General features: G+C 48.1%; 1 protein-coding gene across 2 annotated transcripts; it reads right to left on the bottom strand.

The window, feature by feature from the left end:
- Positions 1-1,577: 1,577 nt before the first annotated feature.
- ccdc9b (coiled-coil domain containing 9B) lies at positions 1,578-24,411 on the bottom strand. 2 transcript variants are annotated; one of them, XM_029258498.1, is made up of 14 exons: positions 24,160-24,411; positions 20,477-20,584; positions 19,140-19,244; positions 18,875-19,024; positions 18,510-18,656; positions 15,478-15,555; positions 12,564-12,748; positions 8,527-8,576; positions 7,946-7,996; positions 7,305-7,401; positions 6,158-6,191; positions 5,227-5,899; positions 5,043-5,125; positions 1,578-4,423 (listed from the first exon to the last, which is right to left on the bottom strand). In XM_029258498.1, the coding sequence occupies exons 1-14, from the start codon at positions 24,256-24,258 to the stop codon at positions 4,397-4,399; spliced, it is 1,887 nt and encodes a 628-aa protein (XP_029114331.1). In that variant the 5' UTR covers positions 24,259-24,411; the 3' UTR covers positions 1,578-4,396. The 2 variants fall into 2 exon arrangements, with proteins under 2 accessions (XP_029114331.1, XP_029114332.1); XM_029258499.1 differs by lacking the exon at positions 15,478-15,555.
- Positions 24,412-25,516: the final 1,105 nt, after the last annotated feature.

The following is a 25,516-nucleotide window of genomic DNA, read 5'->3' as shown; positions in this document are numbered from 1 at the left end:
CTGTCATCAGAACATGATCACTAAATGTCAGTCATTTAAAATCATCAATTTTTGTAGATACAAATTACTAAATAATTAACTAGTGTTACACAGATTTCACTTCTTATCCATTTATTTGAATTTGAATTTAAATACGGTAATTTCTCTGCTACATTTCCTTTGCCACCCTAAATAAAGTATTCAGTGGCTTTTTTTTTTGCTTTAACCCTAACCCTGTCAGCCGAGCTAAACTTTTTTTCTTTTTCCTTGATCCTTGATTTCCTTACTCAAAGCGTAATTGAAGAAAATTTATTTTAAGAGTTATTCTAGATGGGGGTGTGGTGGTGCAGTGGGTTGGACCAGGTCCTGCTCTCTGGTGGGTCTGGGGTTCAAGTCCTGCTTGGGGTGCCTTGCAACAGACTGGCATCCTGTCCTGGGTGTGTCCCCTCCCCCTCCAGCCTTACGCCCTGTGTTGCCGGGTAGGCTCCGGTTCCCCTCGACCCCAAATGGGACAAGTGGTTCTGTGTGTCTGTGTGAGTTATTCTAGACAGATACTGTTGTTTGAGCACACATCATTATTAAAGATTGTACATAGTACTCTTGGTCTGAAGAGCTTGTGGAAATTCTTGTGCTTATGCCCTCATAAATGATTTTATTTGAAAAGTAGATCCAGTTGTCAAAAATTTTTAAGCATTAAATATCTACCTGTGGCACTCAGTTACAAGCCTGAAAAGTCAGACCTCTCTCTTGTGGACAGAAAGTCACGGGTATCTTGTATATAATGGAGCGTTCATTGATTTTGAGTGATCCAGGCCCCTTCTTGCGAAGAAGTTTCACTGCATTGCTTCTGGGATCAACTTTGCGTCCTTTTCACCTCCTTTGACTAATTAGTTTACAGCCTTAGAAAAAGCAAACTGAATAAATTGAGTTATTGCACAAGAATAGTATTGTGTAGCATTTTGAAATTTGTTTAGGGTACAGACTACTGTCACGCGGAACCGAGGGAGCCGGGACGGCTGGACCCAAGTGCAGAGTCGTTCGTCTGGAGTCAAGGGATCAGGCAAGTTCTTGGTGTCGGGCACAGGAGAAGAATCGGTCGATCGGCGGTAGGGGTCAGAGCGAAGATCCACGGGCATGGTCAGGGGATGAAGCGAAGGGTCGATCAAGCGGTGATTGGCGTTGGAAGATGGATCCGTGGACACGGTCAGGAAACAAAGCGAGGGGTCGAAAACCGGAGAACATGAATTGTGAACTAGAGATGCGTGTGAACGAGACGCCACGAGGAAGGGCGGTTGTCCCTAAGGAGATTCCGCAAAGGTATGGGCGCTGAGAAGGGTCTTTTAAAGGGTGAGCAGTTAGTCAGGAACTGGAGTCAGGTGCTGTCAATTGGGTTGTGGGCGTGAACGTAACATCTAACACCTTGTAGACCTAAATAGATATGTGGCACAGTTTTTGTATATGAGTAGTTCAAATCAATTGAACTGATTTTAAAGAAAATGTACAGTGAAACATTCTTGTTAGGGTATCACTTCTTTAAATGATTTTTGTAAAAATTGCTCGGACAAATATGGGAATTAAAAAAATTTATTTTTAACAAGGCTACAGTCATTTAAGTTACAAGACATCACTGTTTAAAAATGGCAAATATCCCACTTTGTGAGACTTTGTAAGGCTTGTTGCTGAATTTAGACAAGTGACATTTCAATAGTTTTAAAACCAGATTACTGGACACTGGGAAAAACAAAGAAACCAGATGTTTGCTTCAATTTTAACCTGGAAGGAAATCACAAAGAGTCAAACAAATACATTACCTACACAAAATGCACACAAACACACAAAAAATCACGGGTTAAGAAGGTGTGTCAGTAGTATTTCTGAGCAACTCTTTCACAGAGGCAATAATCATAAGAAAATTTTAAAGATTAAAAGCCAGACAGAAATCAACTATTGTTATTCAGAAATATGAAATGTTTATAGGCCAGCAACATTTTAGACAACTCTCTGGCATGGCTTACTTTTCTGTTAACTATATTTTTGTTTTCATGCCACAGCTAAGGGGTCATTCTAAAAAAAAAAAAAAAAAAAATTAGACATAATTATTAATATACTGCCACACAGGTCATATTTCTACATTCCTAGGAAATTTAAACAATTTTGGACAATCTACACAGTGTCCAAATGTAAAGTATGGGAATTAGGGTAGACACAACAATGACAAGTCAATAATTAATGACACCATACAAACAAAATTAGTGATGGGTTGAGGAAGAACAGCATTTGAACACTCACAGTGAAACACTTAACAAATATAACCCATAACATCCAAAGGTGTGAGGCAGGAAACAGAGCCAAGGTGGGGTTTCAGTGAAGAGCACATGCTGACCCCAGAAACACTTGTTAGTCGTGTTCAACTTATCTATGAGTTTAAATTAAGCAAAAATGCTTCTGCTCCCACAAGACCAATTAGCAGTCTTGCATGTGTTCCACAGGAGGTGAAACCAAAAAGGAGGGTGTATGTTGTAACCGTACAGAACAACCCTGCAAAAAAAAGAACCTCGGTCTGTTCCGAGGCCCCTGACCCCATGACAGCCAAGGTACCGCCAGTGAGTTAAACTATTGGCAGCTCCCAGCCCCTCAAGGAGTCAAGCATCTAATGAACAGCATATTTGTGTGATGTGGGCTTGCAGCCGATATACACACGTACTGTATATAAACCAAAGACTGGAGAACAAGAGGTCTAAAATCTTGTGACAGCAGCAGACCAGAGCAGCAGGACCAGAACCATCATTACTACCACATCAACACAAATCAAGTACAAGGCTTCCACTTTGACATATTAAATGTCAATCAAAATAAGAGGACTTCCGACTACAAATGCTTATCAATGCTTAGCATTTAATTTCTTCCTCAAAGACCTTTTATCGTAAATTCATGCTATTTATAGTAAATTCATGCTTCTCTACAATTAATTTAGACCATTTGCTTTGTTCAATTTCAATAATGAACTTTTACTGCAACATGAATTTATTACAAGGCCTGGAACTGTTCAACATTATAATCAAAATTAATATAAAAAAACCAAATTGGGACCGCTACCAGTCTGTATTGAACATCCTTGAGGGGTAGGGACAATAGAAATTGAAATGTACAAAATGCGCTACCATTACACTTCTTAAAGCTGTCGGATTTTTACATATACATCGTATCTTAGAAATAAATGAAAAGTGCCTGTCACTTTTTTCCCTTTACATTAAGGCTCTCTAAACTTAGGGTGAAAGCAAAATATATGGAAAAAATAAATATTTTAATTGTATTTATATATAAATATCCAATCTCTCCTGAACAGAAGATTGCTTATTACTGAATATGTACAAGAAATGCTGATGCTGAGTCAAATAGGAGTCAAACATTCAGTTGCCCAAATAAAGAATAAAAAACACAGCCTGTATTGGCCTCGAAATCTTCTACACAAGTGATATTATTATCATCAGAGCGTTTCTGGTGAGCTAAAGAGGAAAAAGTCCAAAAGAAAGCTACTGCTGTACACTGTAATATTTGTCTTTATACAGTTAAATATTCCACAGTTGAGTTCTACGTCATCAATTACAGAAGTGATACAGCAGCAGCATGCAATTCACGATACCGGATTTCAAAACTGTAACTTTTACAGAGAGACGACATAAACTACCAATTTACATTGAAACATAACTTCCCTGAAACTAATCATGATATTCAACATTAAACCCATTAGTATAATTCATCTGCTTAGGCTTAAATAAGACAACCTATTGGCCTCTGCAGCCGTTATATTAAGCTACAGAAAAACTGAAGTGACATATGATGCTCTATATTTCAGTACAAATGAACAGCATATGATGCAAGTGCAAACACTTTATCTACCCGTTGAAAATAGCACATCAACGTTTAACACACTGCTGTTGACATATCTGACATAGTTAACTTATGCCAAAAAGAATAGTTTATTTATTACTTTACATTTACTAAGTCAAAGTTTTAAAACCAGCACTACGCCCCTGTAGTACAAAGCAGTGCAAAGCAAAACCAGGGAATTAAATAATCCAGGAAAAGAAATGATATTAAATAATTATGTGTCCAATTTTTAGTTTATTTAGGTGCTACGGATAATTTCAGAAATCAAAACAAATATGAACAAGATTTTAAGCAAAACGGAAATCGCTGGCATTTTAACCATAATAACATTAGTCTACTTTATAGATAATAAAGTGCTCATAATGAGAGTCCCACATTGCAAAGGAAACCTAATTTTGTCCACTATATGACTTGATTTACTATCTTATATTTGCTTAAGTAGATTTTCACACAAGCCCAGCTATCTCACATCTGTAATTATGCAACGCCATATCAGTTGTTAGCTTTTGTGCACGCTTCCTCATATTCAAACTATTTTTCCATTTTCTTTTGCCTGAAAAACAAAACAAAAAAAAAAAAAGCAGAATGAATTGTTAAAAATGCCCTTTCGTACAATTCGAGTGATTAAAAGCTATAATATACACTTGGCTAAACGTAACGAAGTATCTATCGGTTCGATGTATTTAAGTGCACTGTCCCACACAGGGAAGTCCCTCCACAAATATGTGGCTGAATCATGTGTCAAACTCTCTTCAGTTAAAATTTAAAATGCATGATAATTCAAATTTATTCAGATTAATTTCTGAATATCTGATGACTGTTTTTTTTGACTTCTTAGATAGCACTACATGACAGCTTTGACTAAATATTACAACCTTTTGTTCTTGTATTATACATCTGTATGTATTTTCAATTCCTCAGCATACTGCCCGTGTCTACATTGCTGTGACCCGGCTCTTTTGTGTTCCCTTATTAATCATATACACTCATAGACTCACATGCTCATATTTATACACGCACCCTCAGCTATTCCATATCCTGTCAGTTTAAGCAAAGTTGGTCCTACAGAAGACCCTTGAACATTAAAACCCCATCCAAAGTCTTCAGGACAGTACTGAACGATATCTGGGTAGAAGTGAGGGAATCTGTACGTGGTGCGTATATCACCTCACCTTGTCCGTGCTGCTCTTGTGAGCACGATGTGAAGACTCGGAGTCCATGCTCATTACGGAGAAGCTAGAGTCGATCTTCTCCCCTGAAAATGAAAGACACATCATGGTTTCAAAGGAACAAACCTACAATCTCAATTGCTCTGAAGGACATGTAGAAAAAAGTTTAGAACAACTCCATTTCTACCTGGGCTCCTGGTGTTACTGCTCTTAGAAAGTTCTAGAAACTGGCTGGTACACGAGCTTGCGTCCAGGGCTTTGTGCTCCAGGTCAGAGTTGACAATGGGTGTGTTGTCAGCTCTGGAGTCAGACTTTGCAGTTTTGGAGGCTTTTGAGGAGCACAGGCTTTCTGTCTGCACTAGCTCCGGTGGGTGACTGGCCCCCTGTACCAGCCCACTCAGGAGTTCCTGTTCTTGACCACCACCACCTGTCAAGGGACCCTCAAGCATCGGTACCAGATGCTGCTGGCTGAGCTGATAAACTCCTGCTTTGGTGGCATTATTGTGGTGCGAGTCTCTTTCTAAGGTGTCCAATTCCTTGGGGCCTGAAGTGCTGGCCATGGGGCTTCTAGTGACCTCTGCCAAGAAACGGACTTTTTTCTCTGTAGCTTTGCGGGGAAGTGGCTCAGAGTTGGCTGATTCTTGCCCCCTGTCTTCACGGCCGTTGACCAGAGCAATACTACCAGCTCCACATCCCTTCTCATCCCTAGAAGGGAGCTCTCCAGCCATCACCCCATTCTGGGCATCTTGTTCTGCAGTCTCTTCTCTTCTCTCCTCCAGTGGAGGGGTGTCCTCAACTTCAGGTTCTCCAAAGGCATCCAGCTCCTCCAGGAACTCTTCTAAAGTGGTTTCTGCAGTTTGCTGATGCAGAAAGAAGGAAAAATACAGGAATGAGATGGTAATACAGATCAGTACAACAGACACCCACATAAGTACAAAAATCAATGTATTTTCTTCATTTGCAAATTGTCATTATCTTCCTTCACTTTATATTTGGGAACGCGAACCACAAAGTCAGTATATTCGTGGCTACTGTCTTGCCTCAGAACTCGGACAAAAAACAGAAAGCCGTGTTTGACGAGTCATACATAGTGAAGTAGACACCACTTAGTCCCTGACCTGTGTGTGATCTTCTCCCTCCTTGGCGTCCCATCTGAAAAGCCAAACGTTATTAGTTAATAACTCACAGTAATTCACATCTGTGGTTTCTACCACATTCCATCGATCAAGACATCAGATGAATTATTATCTGTCTTTAGCGCAACCTTTAATTGGATGAGCGGTTACTGAAAGTTGAGAGATGGATGTATCAAACTTTGATGCAGAGAGGAGTGGTATGTACCACTGTGTGCTCTGCTGGGAGTGTGGAATGGAGCTCTCTTCCGAGCAGTTAGCCGGCTGAGTGTCGATCCAGCCCTGTTTTCCGGGAGGCCTCCGTGCACCCCATCAGCAGGACCACATCCCATAAGCACCGTCATTTTCCATTAGTGACCACTTCGACAGTAACCCACACCGAGGAGGCCTGAGTGCACTCACACGCGTCATCCAACCACGAGAAGGCACGGACGCCAACTGTGATGTTGTATTTTATTTTCACAAGCACCATCAAGGGCTCCATAAAAGCATTCAAACTGCTTCAGTCCACAGATCTATGTACAATCTTGTGTGTTGATAGGTTTGTCTTTAGATTTCTGCATTTGTGTTCATCCCCCTGTCTGCTAAGATAAAAATACAGGGTCTTTCGACAACCAATTATCATTAACAATTACATACCTGACACCTTTGTCTGAGGTTACTAAGCTACTTACAGTTACGCTTAATCATTGACACAACAGGATAAATTGTACAGGAGCAATTCAAGGTAAGTAGTATATTCAAGTGTAGTAGAGCAGGAGAGAGGATTTGAACCTGGGGCTTTCAATTTAGAAGGTGACAGCTCTAGCCGCTGCCCTAGAAATGCCACATACCACTTGTGTGCTGGGTTCAAACCCCCCCCCCCTTCCTTACGGCTTCAGCGCGTCTGAATCTATTACTGGTTTGCTTTTTTTATTTTGGGGGCGAAATGTTGCATAAAGTGAAACTGCTGTTCGAAACAAATCCAGGTCCCGTGAACAGCATTTATGAGATAGTGTGAGATCAATGCATTCGACAGGTACTTTTACAGACATGTCAATCTATATGCACTGCTGTCACAATTGAAATGCTTATGACAGCAACAGATGACACCACAGCCCAATAATTGCTCCAGCCAACTGCCCCAGCTTACCTCCTTGCCCTCCCAGTCAATCGGTCTTTGCCCTTGGCCTTGCTTCCGACAGTCGGTATGCTTTTGCTCGCCTTGTCCCTGTTTCGATGCGGCTGACCTTGACACGCCAAGGAAAAGATCCAATACATTCATTCTCAATTCCACTGCATAGAATTATTTAGGAATTGTTTATACAGATATGATGATGTTCACCTTTACCGTTTGTAATCCTGTTTGTTCAGCTGACAATATATTTTAGAATAATTACATTAAGAAAACACTACTTCATCAAAACTTTCATAATTTAAATTGTTGTGCATACTTAGAACATGTGACTTTTATAAGTTATATAATTTCTCAATCCATTAACATGAACATTTTTGAAATGTTACATTGCAGAAATGTGAAAATCCAGGCATCTCTCACAGAGGTTTTTTAAGGTTCCAGAACCAAATCAAAAAAGATTCCCAAAGGCAGCATGTGCCATAAATAGACAGAAAAGAAAACAATTTGACTGAACAATGCGTTTAGTCATATGTACTATCTTAGTCAAAACTTGAGTCTTTGAAATCACTTGAATCAACATCTTTGGAAAATGGCAATGGGACTGTTCTGTTTAACAAGCCCCCAAAATGGAATGGAGCACAGGTTTTAAAACTCACCCCGTGACTCGTCATACAGTCTGGGATTACCTCTTCTTGCATTTCTTCCTCCTGGAAAGACAAAAAGCGAGCTCACTTGGGTTATGACAGCCCTTCTCAAAACACCATCCTAATTTCATACTTCAGTTTATAGATATGAAACAACAGAGACTCCAATCTGAAGACCGTGTCCTCAGAACTGACAGACGAATCCGTATTTATACATAGCAGTCAAAAGATTTTGCTAGGATTGCTGAATGCCTAACCATAACAAGATGAAGGCATTTTTGACCACACTGAGCTCGGACTGATCAAAAATGTCGATGGAAGTCAACACCCCACTCCAAGACCAAGGAGACAAGTGGCTCTTTACACTTAAACAGTAATCATTGAAAGGGCCATGTCTGAAGGCTTTAGACCACACAAAAACAACACCATGTGCGCAGGTTCCAAACACCATCCGGTGACCAGTTTGTCATGATGATTTAAACCAGTGGGACAAGCAGTGCTCAGGTCTATGTAAGACTGCCGTGTTTCCTCTGCCACGAGCGAATGGCGTTCATTGCTCATTCTGAGATTTCTGTCAGGCTCCAGCTGCTCACCTCTGGCTTGACCTTCACGACCAGCTTCCCTGTGAAATCTCTCTCGAAACCTACAGACAAAGAATCTGGAGTCAGCAAGTGAAGAACCCAAGGCAAACCAATCATCGACTTCTCCTGCAAAGTGGGACCACTTGCAACACGCATACACATTACAGCCAGGGGTTGTTTATTCTGCTCCTCCAGCTCGCACAGGGTGCTTGGATAAATGAGACATTCCGACTCTTTAGACAGCCGCTGGAGCATTATCAAACTTTCCCAAATAAGGGAAGGCATTCCACTTGGCGTTAAAAATAGCTCCAGTCCCTTTGCTTCGATTTACATTGAGTGCCTCACCCCTTTAGGACATCTATTTGTATGAACTTTGTCCCATCTTGAGGAAGCCACATACTACTCTGTGTTTGAAGAGTTCCAGAGGCTCAGATAGAGGAAATGTCTGAGTGTGGTTACCAAAATATGCCAAACAAACAGGAGGGAGAATTAATCGTAGCGCTGCCTAACGAAATAGCACGAGATACCTTGCTCTTAAAGCTATAATGGCAATGAGTCCCATGGGTTGGTGGTTTTCGAGCGTTTTCACACAAACTGCTTCCCCATTAAGCATAGTGGTTAAGGACACGGCTGTCAAACCTTTCACCTACTGTAGTACCCTTGAACAAGGCATGCGCCCTGAACTGTTCCAATGAAGATACTCAGCTCTATGAATGGGTCAAATGGAGAATTATTTAAGTATCAGCTTCATTTTTCATTGTTTCAGAAATTCGAGAGGTCTACCTAAGTGGTGGGGGGTACGGTGGCGGAGTGGGTTGGACCGGGTCCTGCTCTCCGGTGGGTCTGGGGCTCGAGTCCCGCTTGGGGTGCCTTGCGATGGACTGGCGTCCCGTCCTGGGTGTATCCCCTCCCCCTCCAGCCCTACGCCCTGTGTTGCCGGGTTAGGCTCCGGCTCCCCGCGACCCCGTATGGGACAAGCGGTTTCAGACGATGTGTGTATGTGTGTACCTAAGCGGTATTTGCTGGTCTACCAGTGATACATCGAGCGTCAAAGCCTTTGGTGGGAGACGCTGAGACCGGACTTTTGCCACAGGCACTGTCCATTGGGGCGGCTACAATACTTCTTTATCGATACATTTTAATGAGAAAGCGAGGCATGCCGCAGGATGGCTTCACAGTATGCTGTGAATGCGAGGGGTGTCCGTGTCCTGCTACACTCATCCCACAGGAATAAACACTAAAACACCAATACAAGTAGTGGTACTTTTCAGCCGGATGCCTGTTTCCATCCCATTTGTTCTGCAATGCCACTGTTCATGGTTTTAAACTGTTATTCAGTTTAGGTCTGCATGCGTCAGCGTTGTTCCACACTTAATGAGTTGATTCAATTTGGCCTTCCGACAGAAATCAATATCACAAGAGGACAAAATCAATAGAATGGCAGCTTGTAAGGGATTAATTTCTACAAAATGGAAGACATCTTTTCTTGCCAGTAGTATTTTTACACAGTTCAGCGAAAAACTGCTTGCTGAGCTGATGCACATATTACGCATTCATTAATTTCAGGTGAATGTGTCCTTCGGATGTATGACACTGACTGTCTGTTCCGTTTCCTTCCTGGAATATTGTTTAAAATTTGGCATACAGTGCATTCAGAAAATGTCGTCCCCATCAACTTTGTCGTATTTTCTGACGTGAAACCTCAACTCACAGATATGGAGCAGGGAGAAACCATTAACATAAATAAATTCAACATATTTAATGAAAATATATATTTATTCAGCTTTTTCCCTAAAAATGGTGGGACAGCGGCACAGTGCAAAGCATTGCTGCCTCACAGCATCTTGTCTGTTTGGACATAGGGTCAAATCCGGTTCAGCCTGTGTGGAGTTGCATGTTCTCCCCGTGTCTGTGTGTGGTTCCCCCGGGAGCTCTGGTTTCCTCCCACAGTGCAAAGTTCTTCTGAAGAAAATGGAATACATCTGGGAAAATTTACATTCGCACAAATAGGTGTGAATACTTATCAATAAAGTCAATATTAAGATTTTTTTTTACATGATTCTAAGAAGCATCTTGACATACTTACACACACACTGTCTGAACCGCTTGTCCCAAGCGGGGTCATGCTGAGCTGGAGCCTAACCTGACAACACAGGGCATAGGGCTGGAGGGGGAGGGGACACACCCAGGACAGGATGCCAGGCCATCGCAAGGCACCCCAAGAAGGACTTGAACCCTAGACCCACTGGAGAGCAGGACCCGGTCCAACCCACTGTGCCACCGTGCCCCCTTGACATACTTCTTTCAGTCTAAAATTACAGAGGTATACAAATACAATTTACATGCACAACAGAGTTGTACATAGGAGGCTTGTGGGATTGGCACAGTGCGTGAAGCCAAAAATCATATATAAACTATGTCAACCCTAAGGAATATGGCACCATACTCTTACACTTACAAAAAGATATATAATTTATGTTTATGAAAAATACATTTTAATCACTGAAAAAAACTGAAATATATACCCTTTACACTGAGGAACTAATGAAAGAGAAAATGGTTTCGAAGTTGGGGGACAGCTGATAGCACAGTGGTTAGAGCTGCTCCCTTTGGCTCTAACGGTCGGAGGTTCGACTGCCAACTCTGGCCGTAGTGCCCTTGAGCAACGTACTTACCCCAAACTGCTCCAGTGAAATTACCCTGCTGTATTAATGGGCGAATAATTGTAAGCTTGTGATAATTGTAACTTTAACATTGTAAGTCGCTTTCGAGAAAAGTGTTACCTAAATGAATAAATGTAAGATAAAGGGATATTTGAGTTACCCAGAAAGTGCTGATGTAGGATCACCAGCAGAGTCTACATGTAGTGTGTTCAGAAGCCTTATTCACAGACCACTGAATATTTTTTATACATTTTTCCCTGGAAAAATATCATAAACGAGCTCTTCTGCAGTGATCCACGTAAAACCGAATCCACGTAAGTTAAACGCATATAGCGCTTGAATCCAGTAAATTTTAATTTGATAAAACAGCAGAGAAAAAAGGCGATAAGAAGGCGGGGTGAATACTTTCTGAAGGCACTGTAAATGCATTGTCAGTGGAAAAACAAAATAGGTCACTGACTAGAACGTTTTGTTTTAATAATAACATTAAATCTGTAAAGGGGGGCGCAGTGGGTTGGATCGGGTCCTGCTCTCTGGTGGGTCTGGGGTTCGAGTCCCGCTTGGGGTGCCTTACGAGGGACTGGCGTCCCGTCCTGGGTGTGCCCCCTCCCCCTTCAGTCTTGTGCCCTGTGTTGCTGGGTTGGGCTCCAGTTCCCCGCGACCCCGTATGAGACAAGCAGTTTCAGATGGTGTGTGTGTGTGTGTTGTGTTTGAGTTACACCGGGTCATCTGATGGACGTGTGAAATACAGGACTTAGGAGCCGTGCTAATGCTCTTCCCCTCTCAATCAGGGGAGGCAGGGGTTCTGAAAGCAGAAAAAAACTAGACCAACGTTCAGTACACAAGGTCACTCCTCTGAACGGGAGGACTGCAGTCCACATTATGAACTCTCTTAAAACAGGCAAATCCCAACTGAGACATCAGACATATTTTTTTCCATTTCAGATCCTCTTTCTGGTATATGCGCATTGTTAGCATGAACAAAACTAAACAGGGCACGAAAGAAGTCATGCGCACACAACACGATTACAGTTAACCCAAAAATGCTCCAAGCTGCGACAGTCGAAATGGAAGAGGCACAAGTGCACGCACACACACACACACACACACACACACACACACACACGTTGGCTGAAGCCACTTGACCTGAGCGGGGTCACAGCGATCCGGAGCCTAACCCAGCAACACAGGGCGTGAGGCTGGAGGAAGAGGGGGGGATGCTCCCAGGACAGGATGCCAGTCCATCACAAGGTACCCCAAGTGGGACTCGAACCCCAGGCACAAGTGCATGACACTAAAATGGTTTCCAGTATTGCTGGGGCCACAAACGACAGGAAAGGCACGGCAAACTGCAGGGAAAACCGGAGGAAAGCATCGCTGGCTCACACTGTCTCGGGTTTGTCCATGTCCCACGCCCTCCTCCACTGGCCCTTGGCGTTCTTGTGACGGGCCACGCGCTCACGATCGATCTGTTCGCGTTCCTTCTTCCAGCGCAGGTACTCCAGCTGCTCCTCCTTGGAGGTGGGGATGGTGAGATCCGTAAGCGCTTGCACGCCGGGCTCCTCGCTTTCCTGGGGACACAAAGCGCACCGTGCTGGATCCCTCCTGACCCAAAGACGAGGACATGCCGCGCACATTCAGTTCGCACATCTGAGCCCAGAACTTTCCTTGAAGGACAAACGCACAAATAAATAAACACGCACGCCCTCAGCATCCTCAATGACAGCGTTACCATGATCAGTATTATTATTATCAGTGTTACCCTCAACAGTCCTGAAGACGAGGAGATAACAGGGACCCAACCCACAGCCAGACCCCAAGAGAACCAGCTCAAAACTGCAGCGATCGATACGAACAACATCAGACCCTCGGGCTTTCGTTCCAACCCCTGCTTCGATACATACGGGCATTTTCACCGCTATTTGGCGAAAACGAGCCGGCTGTCTATTTTTAAAGAGTAATGACGGCGCTGTGGCATTTACGGGGGCTCGCAATCGAAGACGCAGGACTGCCTGGGCACGTATGAGTTCCGCCGCAGCCCAGAAATGAAGACTTGCTGCAACATCAACGGCTTTCTAAGCCAGGGGCCCAGATGGATGTTGAGCATCATGGGAATGCATTTACCTTCATGGGTGAGGTGTGGGGGAGGGGTACGGAATCTAATACACCATGTTGGCAGGTCGCCGCTATGTTGCCACTGGCGTTAGTCCATAGTTATGAGTCATAGGTGTAGATGAGGGCGTAGCACGTCACAGCTGTGCGCTAAAAGCAAGCCCATACCGCGCAAGGTTCCCAGACCAAACCTGACATTCACTCTCCTGCGACGCGGTTCCTTCCCCTTCGCCCTCCAGCTCATTCCGCCCTCACAAGCTATCGTCTCGCAACACGCGCGCGTCAACGCTCCAGAACACCTAATCAATCAGCAAAACCGAAGCCGACGGGTCGCACGTTGAGCTAATTTACGACCGAGCGTGAAGGGCGTCGGCCAGGTGGGCTCGCCCGCAGGCCGGGTTCCTTCAGGATTCTTCCCTCCGCGCCACACGAAGTGCCGGTAATGTGCCGCCCTTCGCCATTTCCAACCTTTAGCACTCACAGCGGAGTCGTTTCACGGTGACTCAGCATGGAAAAGAGAACAAGGCAGCGAGACGGGGGCCGTGGACAGGATGTTTTTCTTCGGAGATGTAGGGCAGTCGGAGGCAGGTAAACAAGCGGCCCAGCGGGGCAAGGTGGCGAAGCCTGTTCGCTCGCTCTGTTTTTCCTTCAAGCCCTTCGAGGACACGAGGGCCACTCAAGAACCAGCTCTCCCTGCCTGGGCTTGGCTCCACTCTCTCACCAATTAGCGTTTTCAATTTCCTGTCCCAGCGGGAATTTCCTCTCACATGCAAGGCGGTGAGGGACGGTGGAGGGACGCTGCCGCAAGGGGAAGAGATCCTCGCACAATTCAAGGAAAGCTGTCCACCGGCACTGGCGCTGCTCCGGCCGGTATTTCACGGTACAGAAAAATATGCAACGCTGCTTTCCGCAAACGATTTTGCTTTAATGCCAGTATGTCGCTGCAGCTGGTGTCTCACACTCTGAATCCAAAGATACAAACCACAACCATTCCATAGTGTAACTTCTTCTTCTTCTTCCATCAACGTTACAAAGGCATAAAAAACCTCCGCTTACTGCCACACCTCCCATAAGTGAGTGCGATCACAAATTGATGAGAAGAATTATGATCGTTAATCGTGGATGAGTGCGTGGGTGTCACGCCCCCCACGGCTGCGCAACAGGGAACACCTGCTTCGAATTAGCAAGCGCAAGCTTAAGAAGGGGCTGCGGAACACAGCCCGATGCGGAACCTCGTTCGGCCTCATTGATCGCTTGCGCTCCTCGTCTTGCTCCTCGTTCCTCGCCCTGCTCCTCGTCTCCGACTCACTGGTTTGCCTGATCACTCGCCTGTTTCTTGGATTACGGTTCTTGGATTTGCCCCTTTGGATTCTGCTTGTACATCGGTGACCCTTCGCCTGTTCCCTGACAACGTCTACTGAACCGCCCCTTGACCAAGCTTCCTGTGCCCCGCACTTGGGTCCGACGCAACCGCGCCGGAGGAATAGCATGACAGAGGGTTGGATACTGTCAGGTTGCCCGAGCCTAGACAGGAGACTGGACTTTGTCTGGCCTCTACCCTTTGACCTTCCAGGTATGATTGGATATCCGAAAGGACCAACCTGTATAGCTCATTAGGTCACGGAGGCGCACAAGCCATCACACCACGCCAAGGTGCAGTCTCATTGTGATGTAGCGTAACTTGATGAGCGGCATCGGGAGTCTCCGGATAAGCACAAACCCCACACAACCGAGTCTGAGAACCAGACCCATAATGCACCTCTTTGGAGAAACTGCGCTCATGATGTGCCGAGAGGACAATGGTGACGCTGGAAACGCAAGGGTAGCCATGCGATCTAAACAAGGGTGGCTGATCACTCCCAGCTGGCACAAGGAAGATAGGGTATGTGTATTACAGTAATATTCCCCAACAGGGAGTAAACGCGGCAACGTTTCACATGGCCCGGTTACTGCTCCCCAGTCCAATCTCCGTAATCCAGAGACGTGCGTGAACCTGCGTGCGTGCGCCCAGGTGTCTGTTGTCTCGTTTAGAGCCGAGAGCACGCTAACTGCTTGATTTAATGGGGAAGTCATCGACGGATGAGAGCGCAGGCTAAACAATAAGAGTGGATCCGGGAGGGGGCAGTTAAGGACACGGCGGATCCGTTCCCCCGGTGACGCAGGGCGGGCCGTTATGTAACCGTCCTACCTGGTAATAGGGGTCACACTCCGCCAGCCTAGCACTCTCCACCGCTGTGCGCAGCTCCTCCTGCCTCCCCTCCTCCTCCTTGAGGGAGACAAACAGCACATGACAAACAGAGCAGCACGTCAGAGAAGGCAACAAGCCCCCTTTTCACTACACTGATTACCGACACTCATAACAAGGTACAATAAAATCTACGCATATAATGATGCACATTCAGACCAGGGGAGTCGAATTGCTTTCGCCTTCTTCCATGTTAAAAGGCCCTTATGCGAGCGCACGCGAGCAAATAAAAACGTAAACAGTTTTTATTTTTTCCCCCCCACAGGCACAGCGAATGAACCGCCTGAATTTCGGATCTGAGAAGCAAACACATGGGAACTGGAAGCACGCGGGACACCGAAACATTCATGAGAAATTGCGGGTTACTATTTATGTGAAAATATGGGTGTATAAGTAGGCGAGTAATTCCAGATGTTTCACAGCCTTTGGTTTAATGTGATGTGTCAGTTGGTGGGAAAAAAAAAAAAAAAAAGGCACTGGAGGAAAAGGAAAAGCGATGAGTCGATGTAAAGAGGAGAACGAAATCACAGCAAGACAGAGTTTTCCTTCGGGGAAAGGAGCGCGGTTCGTACCATAGGGAAGGAAGGCCGTTTGTGCAGAGCGTGTTGGGTAAGAGCCACCTTTGCCCAAACATGGTGCTGCAGCGGGGTGGAGACACCGCACGCCCCGGGACCCGAGCTCAAGGACTCGGAGCTCAACACTGCTCCCAAGTGGACAAGATGGGCAACGTGAACCTGCGGTGCTCTTCTGCGGCCACAAAATACCCAGCACTTAAAAAGAACTGCAGCCGCATACATCAGTCTTTCAGATTACTCTCGGACCGCCTGTGCGGCAGTGACATTTTCCATCCAGTGGCCTCCGTACAGTCCGGTGCCAGGTGTCCCTTTATTATGTTTACGACCGAGCACTTCCGCGTATAAACTCAATGCGTTCTGGCAATCGACAGCCCCCCACGGTGTAACACACACGTTCCACGATGGCGCCGCCTCGCTGCGAGCGCCAGGAGCGAACAATGCCACGGGCAGGGCTGGGGGCATGGGCGCTGACCCCCTCCCCAGGCCGAGGGCTGACGGGCGGTAATGATGGCGGCGGCGACGGGGCGCAATCCTACGCGCGGCCGCTGTGGCGCTGCCGGCTCAGTTTTTCTGCTGGCCCCCCTCCACCCGAATCTTCAGAAACGGTCTTTCTCCTGCCAGGCCCTGGCTCTTGGCCAACCTCGTTCCCGTCGGCGCCAATAATGAGTCTATTCAGGCCAAGACGCCGCAAAATGTTAATTAGATTAAACGATTCCTTTCAGTTTGGGGGTAGGATAGGGCCCCACGCTGCAAGCACAGCAGCCAGGAGGGGCTAGAAGGCTGGGGCAGGTCTGGCACCTGCCCTCCCCCCCCCCACGGCCCCACCTATACCAGCTTCTACCTAATTCCCACGCTGGTGCTGGTGGTGGTTGCTCTGCAGAACACAACCACATCTTGCAAAAGTCACTTGCTGCCTGGAGGGGGTTGCAGTGGTGCAGCAGCAGCGTAACTAACCCAGGGCTCCAGGAGTTCGGCATGCAAAGGGCGCCCGAGAATGTAAGCAGCGCCGCTGGCAGGCAGCCGAATCCAATTCCTGCAGAGCAAATCAGCAGACCAGTCATCAAACTTTGCCACACATTCCGGAACTTTCTGCCGTTCACGAGCCCAAAGGGCTGAACGCCACACCCAGGAATTTATCTCTTCCTCGTGTTTTGTGTTTCGGTCCACTTTCTGTCCGGGGTCTGGCATTGTTCGCAGAAAGTCTGTCTGACACCGGGTGGGGCCTGACGGCGCAGACTCGTCAAGCCGCTCTCCGCTCCAGGACATCAATAAGAGACGACCGCTCCCTCGCGCCGCGACTGCCAGCCCTTCCCAACAACATCCCACTGCATACATTCCCTAACACTGCCAAGGCAACAAGGCTACCGTATAAAACTGTACCAGTGCTGAATCACGGAGGGTCCGAGGTTCGCACCGGGGGCCCTATAAATAGGAAAGGGAGTCAGCAAAGAGTAGCAACGGCCCTGTTTTCTGGGACAGAACCAAGAACACACATACCCCACACACACACACACACACACACACACACACACACACACACACACACACACACAGAGATCATTTGACCAACCAGCTGAATTTCCTATCATGGGCTCATAACTAGGCTACTCTCAATTGCTCCCAACAAGCTCACAATGCTGAGTTTCTATAGCAACTTCATTCTGGGTTTCCAAACAAAAACAACATTGTGAGATTGTGAGAAGACAGAAAAACTGCTCGAGACAGCAGGAGTTTTTTTTTTTAATAGTAAACTAGATAAAACTAACCAAACTGAACTTAACTGTGTGCAGTACCAGAGACAAACAGCGCGAGTGACAGACTCAGCCAGGAATGTGTGTGTGTGTATATGTGTGTGTGTGTGTGTGTGTGTGTGTATGTGAGTGTCTTGCAGAAGGCTGTGAACAGCTGAACACATGCTTATGTCCCCATCTCATAATGAACCACGCAGCGCGCTACAAAGGGTTCGGTGTTCCTGGTAGACAAGCCCAGCTACAGACGCACATCGCAAGAAGCTCTGGGGGCCGAGGCTTCTTGCGTGACGTCCACCCCCCCCCATGCCCTGGCAACTCCCAGAGCAAATCCTGGCCCCTGGCTCCCAGCTTTTATGCGCCTGGGGCAGAAGGCCCCTATACGTCTGACAGGTCTGTGAAATACGGCAATGGCGGCAAAAGGAGCAGACGGACGGAGCAGGAGATGAGGGGGTGGGACAACAGGGTACATGGGGGAAAGAGCGAAAGACAGGGGGATGGGGAACTAGTAGTACTCAAAAGCAGAGCACACTCTTGTCTTTATCAGAAAATTGACTCTTGGGTGAATTATTGAGGATTTCATGTGTTCCTTGTCCCAGGGATACTCCTGGCACGGCTCCTCCGCCTGCTCTACCACCTCGGTGAGTCTCACCTGCACTCCAGCGTCCCTCTTGGAGACTTGGGGTGGCCTTCCCCTCCGGATCGGCTCAACCGCCTTTTCTTCCCCCGCAGGCTCCTTCGGCCCCCCGGGGGCAGACGCCTGGTCCGCCCCCTTCTGCTCGCTCACAATCCGTTTTCCCTGCCACCGAAACGGCGGGAAACACCACAGTGACAGGAGGCAGGAAGGTGCTATGAAAGTAAAGTCGGCGATCATTGCGCGCCGAGCCTCCGCAGCCGACACCCGGAGCTAATGAACCGGCCGGAGCTGTTCGGCGGCACGAAATCGGAGGTAGGGTCACCGTGTCCTTGGGAGAACAAGTCGAATAAAAAAGACAGTGCATCAAAAGCTCTGCTTGCCTTGGTGTTGCCCCCCGTGGTGACCAGCAGCTGCCTCCTCCTGCCCCGTCCTGCGCAGAAAGGGTTGATCTCCCCCTCCACGTGTTCCTGCGTCGCCCGAGGGGTTGCCGCACCACCGGTCCCAGACTTCTTAGTCACCACACGTCCTTCCTGCTCCAGAACACCACGCGTCGGTCCTCACTTTTAGCCTCCGAGTCTTATCTTAACAGGCGTCAAATACTGTACCGTGTGCGAGTGTTTTTTTGGGAGCGTGCGCAGCACTCACATTAGCGGACTTGTTGATGGTGATGGTCAGGTCCTCCGCTTTGCCCCTGCGGCCCTGCAAGGCCATGCCTTCCTGCTCCGCCCTCTTTTTGTCCTCTTCCACTTCCTGCAACGGACACACGTGAGTGAGTGCTCTTCGGCAGCATCCGTAAAGCTCACCGCACCCCCAGCAGTCGTGACTGATACCCATCATCCATTGGCCAAAACATTCAAGGTGCACCACGTCGCCACGACAACGAGTAGCGGCATGAGGGCGACCTGCTTCTGCAAAGTTCTTCCAGCTCTTACAACGCACCTGTTCAAATGAAAACCAAAAAATAAAGAACTTAGAGCCTAGAGTTGGGGGGGGGGGGGAGGCATATATTGCCAGAGTCCAGAAGAGGACATGTACAACCCTGCCATCCTTCATATTCTCCAAAGGGGGACTGAAGGTTTCATACCTCTGATTGGGAATTTTGCCACATGACAGAACTGTCATTATTGCCACTGTACTCTGGTGGCAGAAACAATAGTTTTGAGAAAATGGTGTGATGATTTTATCATGTATAAAGCAGTGATGAATCAAAAGGGAAATGACTATTAATTTTCTTGACAAGCGCTTTAATACATTCACACTGTCGAGAATTCTTCACGTTCATCCACCAATGCATTTACGTTTACTGCAGCAAGGTGATGGAAGCTGCTCAAGGGTTCAAGGGTACCCCGGGATTTCTGGTCCCAGTCCAAGTACCATACTGCCTGCTTCTCTGGGAAATGGTCATGTCTGAGGACTGTATGATATCAGAAAAATTATTCACACGGGAGCATGAGTCACAGAGCAATGAATGGAAGGTACCAGAACCACATCAGGGGCCGGAAGAAGAACCAGGTTGCATTGGCTCAGGGACACACACATTTACATCTTACATTTATTCACTTAGAAGATGCTTTTCTCCAAAGCAGCTTCCAGTGAACTCTATGCAGTGTTATCAGCCTGTGAAACACAGTGTACACACTGTACACAGAAACACAACCTGAACAGCATGTCTTTGGACTGTGGGAGGAAACCAGAGCACCCGAAGACTTACACTTCTAGATACACTACTTACAGTGAGTCACTCATCCATACATCAGTGGAACACACTCTCTCTGTTACTCACACACTATGGGGGAACCTGAACAGCATGTCTTTGGACTGTGGGAGGAAACCAGATCACCTGGAGGAAACCCATGCAGCACAGGGAGAACATGCAAACTCCACACACACTGAGCAGGGATCAAACCCATGTCCTCTTACACCACCCAGGCGCTGTGAGACAGCAGCGCTACTCGCTGTGCCACCGTGCCGCCCACACATACCTGGTACCTCTTCATGAGGGCCTCATTCTTCTTCCTCAGAGCCTCGATCTTGCGATCCAACTCCACATCCTTCTGCTCCTTCTTTTTAAACATGGCCTCTGTGGGGCTCTGCAAACCAGGGTTCAGATCCGCCAGCAGTTAATGCAGCGCAAAGAAAGGGCTCAAACACACCATGCTACCGTAAAGTGGAGCGGAGATGTCAAGCAACACACACTGTATGGAAACCGCACAGCAGAAAGCATGTCACCACAACACAACACAGCACACACACACTTGACTCAATGAAACGTACAAAGGAACAAACAAAGTGTGGGTACTGCTTGGTCCTGGTATATTTGTGGCCACGGTGCCCATTGCTGGGCCATTAAGGAGCAAGCGGACAGCAAAAACTGTCTCACAAAAAGCTCTGTATGTAGTAAACCTGAGTAAAACAAAGTGAACGTACCCTTTACCCCGACTCCTGCGCACAGGGAAAGGATGTTTAAACTGCAGCAAAATTTATAGACGCATTAAATCAGTTTGGGATCGACTGAGGATAAGAGTATGTCTTGTCAACAGCTCACAAGTCTTCTTCCATTTTCTTCCTTCTCTCTGGTACTGTTTACTGACATTTCAAATAAAGACCAAGTCAAATTTAATTCTGTTTGTGAGATATCTGTAGGTGCTACAAAATCCAGACCGCAAATTTCCTGCAAACTCTTGCGTAGGAACTTTCCGCACCAAAGTCCTGCCCAGTCTATCTGCCCGAGGCAACTTGGACAGTACTTTTCTACCTTCTTAATGCAGGACTTCTTGGTCGGAACAATACGAGTTAAAATAATGGAAATGTGTCTTTGGAGTGTGGGAGGAAACCAGAGCACCCAGAAGAAACCCAACCCATGCAGACACAGGGAGAACATGCAAACTCTACACAGACTGAGTGGGGATCAAACTCACATCCTCTCCCCCCACCCAGGTGCTGTGAGGCAGCAGCGCTACTCGCTGTGCCACCGTGCCACCTACATTTATGCTCACTATATTACCGACCTCTGGACACCATGGTCCAGGGCCTATCACAGGTATCCAGCGGAGCAGAAAAGCGACACCCTGGGCAGGATAGCAGTCCATCGGAGTTTAGATACAAACACACTTATTCATTGAGCTGACACTTTTCTCCAAAGTGACTTACCCATTCATACACCTGGGTTATTTTAACTGCAACAAATTAGGGTAATTACCTTGCTCAAGGGTAATATAGTCAGAGGTGGGGATCAAACCTGTGATCTTTGGATCCGAAGCCAGTAACACCTGTGACAACGCCATGCCGCACATCAACTTGACAATTAAGGTAAAAAAATATATAGAAAAAAACCCAGGAGCGGGTTCGATTACCCCAGTTTCATCCCATGAGACATCTACTGAACTAACTGAGCCCGTAACTCCGGCAGGTCCATGTTCCTTCCACGTGTTGAGCTCACACAGACAGTCTGGCTGTTACCGGGGTCAGTTATCGTGTGGGGAACATCGGACTGCTGCCATCAGCATTCTTCAGCCCCCCCTTCCCTGGCAGCCTCGTGTAAAAAGATGACGTCGCAGGTGTCCATCTCTTACAGGGCGCAAACGAGTCTATAGCTCCAGAGACGCGTGATGTTTCAGAGAGGTGCGAAGAGGTACAGCTGAACTCTCCTGTTGTCCGAAACCACAGCACAGAACTTCAGCTTTTATAAATATCCGTGTCCATCACGGAGCTTAAAATAAATATCGGTATCAAACCCATCCAAATGTAAAGGTCACTGAATGGCTGTGGTGCCTCTGATCATAAAGCAAATGGTTGCAATTACGATAATTATCACTCCATTAGGGAAATGAAAAGCTGCACTGACTCATGTGAACAGTGCAGCAGCATAAGGACTATAGACCAAAAACGACCAAGCCGACCTTTCCTCTTCGCGGTCCAACTCGGATCTCGGAATTGGACAACCAGCCACACCGTATGCTTACAAGCTTTGGACCTACTGTAGGGGAATGGACTGGACTCTAGACCCGGGAGGGGACAAGGGAAGGATGGGATGCCAAGCTTCTGGGGCATTATGGGGGTGCAGGATCCTTCGAGCCCAACTCAGGAACCCCCGTCTAAGAAGCACAGACACACTCACGGCGGAGCGACGGGGATGGAAGTCCACAGCTGCACTGTCAATACAAAGCAACATCCTCCACCTGACTGGCCCACAACCCGAAAACAGGGCCAAACACACACACACCTGGATGGCGAGGACTCCCGGCAACCCCCCTGTGCCTCTGCACCACGCTCGCAGCATGTCTGACGTCTCACTCCGTTGTACAACCAACATCAGCATCTCATTTTACAAGTGAGCAAACGCATGGACAGCACAGCAGAGCCCCGCTCCAACGGGACCTTCTCATGATATCAAGAGCACAAAATCAGGACGTGACCGACACGTCCGCAAGCTTTGCTTGAGAACTGAAAAGCGCCCCGACGGCCCAGAACCCAGTCAGAACCCGTCGATACGGAAATGGAAAGTTTGAGAGCGCTGCTCTGCTTACAGGACTGCCCCTCACCCACTCACGTGCGGACAGACCCTCATGCCCGGCGTGGGGAGGGGAACCGTATTGCCATGCCAACAGAAACAACAGGGGGCTGGGCATCCACAGGGTTAAAGGGTAGACAACCAGCATGGTGCACGGGGGGGTGGATTGGCAAGGTCGATCCGCCGCTCGCCCCCTGTTGCCGCGGTGACAACAAAAGAGAACGCCGTGCGGGGGCGTTCCACACAAAGCAGGACAATGAGCAGGGTATCAGCAGGATGTGCGTCTGCTCTTTCTTTTCGGAAAGGCTCACTGGCGCTTTGGGCCCTGTGTCAGCGCGGCGGCGGCTTCCATCGAGAGCACAGCAGTACACAAACACATGCAGTACGCGGCACGGCATCAACAGCACAGCAAGGACGTGGTCATGGAACTAGGAGAACTTCTCCAGTTAGGTCAGATGACACAAGTAAATGTCGTTTGTTTAAATCAAAGCAGGATTATTGGTTCGACACAGTTGCCAATACTGTGTGTGTTCACACACACACACACCAGTGCGAGAAAATCATGAAGAGGAAAGACTCGAGTTCTCAGAAACAGCTGCAGTGTAACAACAAGAGCGATTCAAAATGTCATCAGGAGATCCAGCGCGGCAGCGGCCTCTTTCTCTGGGGAAGTCGCAGCTCCCCGAGAGTCCGGCGGCTCGAGACCGTCCGCGAGCGCAGGGGGGGGGGGACAGTGACACGAGAGCCGCGCGCGGGGAGAATCATAACGCTGTCGTGGAGACCCGGGGGGGGGGGGGAGGTTGTAACAACAGTGCATATTTCGGAACACCACAGTCCTCATCCACAAAAACACGCACACACACAGAGAGCGGCCCAGAAACACAGCAGCAGCAGGCCAGCGCTGACACACACACACACACACACACACACTACTTCCTTCACGGCCGCTCCTCCTGTCACACTCACAGCCCGCGTGAGCGCCGGCGCTGGTCGCGGGTGCGAGGAGCGGAAAAGAGCCGTGCGGGAGCAGCATCGCCGATCGGTCCAGCGCGTGCGCCGCTCTCGCGCCGAGGAGGAGGAGGGAGGACGAGAGACAGACACACAGAGGGAGGGAGGGAGGGACAGCTGGACGGAGGGGGGGGGGGAGCCACTCACGGGTCGGTGCATTTCGGCTGTCAGCGGCCGATCCTGGGCTCCTTCCAAGCGTGCGTGAGCCGGGAGCGGCGCAGGGAGCTGCGAGGGGTCCGCGATCATGCCTTGACTGCCCAAAGAGCCCCGGTCGGCGGACGGCCGGCCAGCGAGGCTGACGGACGCGCAGCGCGGCCCCCGCACCGTCGCGTGTCTCACGGCGACCCACCGCGCGCCTGCCCGCGCGCTCGCTCGCTCGCTCCCTCTCTCGCTCGCGGACACTTGCTCTCCGGGTAAAATTACCCTTCACACCCCCCCTTCCCCCAGCTCGCCTCCTCCCCCTCCTCTGATCGCTTACTCACCGTTCTGGATGCTGCCCCCCGCCGCCGCGCCCCCCCTCAGAATTTAAAGGGACATTCAGGCAAAGTTACAGTGACAACAACCCGCCGGTACAGCCCTGCCTGCCCGCAGCCACCGAAAAACAGCCCTAAGGCGTCTAGGCAGCAAGCACATGACCATCCCTGAATACCACCCAGGCCTCATCATCCAGACTCTACCTTTGCACAGTAAAAAAAGTTTAATACCACACAGAGCACTTACTGTCAGCAGCAAATAAATGACAAAAAGAGCGATTTGATGGAGAAAATCCGGATCTAAACACATGATCCTCTGAGATCTCCGGGAGGTGACACACACCGCCGAACCTCATTCCTCCCGGGCGAAGCCATGGCCTCCACGTGAAAGTCACACCGTGAGCAGTACTCCCCGAATCAAGGATCACAAGCTCCAATCCCGGAGAGGAGAAGAGGTCATAATTCGTGTCTGAATTACACTGCAAAATGTCCAGCGGAACAAATGACCCTCGGCTTAATTATTCAGTTATCTGAGCTTCACCGAAAACTGGCACAGCCCAACGATTCTGGCGACCTGAGATACAGGCCGCAAGAAGAAAATAGCCCTCTGAGCCGAACACACATGCAGTCCAGTTTTTCACGTGTACGTTTGTGTGTCACGTCCCCGTTACACGTCCACGAGCACCAGCCTGCAGCTCAGAGAAGACACATTTCTTCTGATCGTCCAACAGTCCAGCTCCTGTGTGTGTGTGTGTGTGTGAGATCACATGCTGTGGAGCTGTTGTAGGGACCCATAGTGAGAATGGACTGGTAGGGGGCAGGTCCACGGTTTCCCACGATTCCACATGCAGGACAGGCCCTGCACACCAATGGCCATGCATGCTAATGGGCCCCCAGACAACCAACGGAGTTACATTCAATGGCAGGAGATACATGTGAACGCGGACGAGTCTCAGACTCGGGTGTCATCCTAGGGCCTTTCAGGACTCCACACGAGGGGGGGGTCTTTGATGCACAGGGGCTCCGTTTGA

This window comes from Scleropages formosus, chromosome 15, assembly GCF_900964775.1.
Source record: "Scleropages formosus chromosome 15, fSclFor1.1, whole genome shotgun sequence".
NCBI lineage: Eukaryota > Metazoa > Chordata > Actinopteri > Osteoglossiformes > Osteoglossidae > Scleropages > Scleropages formosus.
Note: the sequence above shows the minus strand (reverse complement) of the source record. Positions and strands in the feature narration are given on the sequence as shown.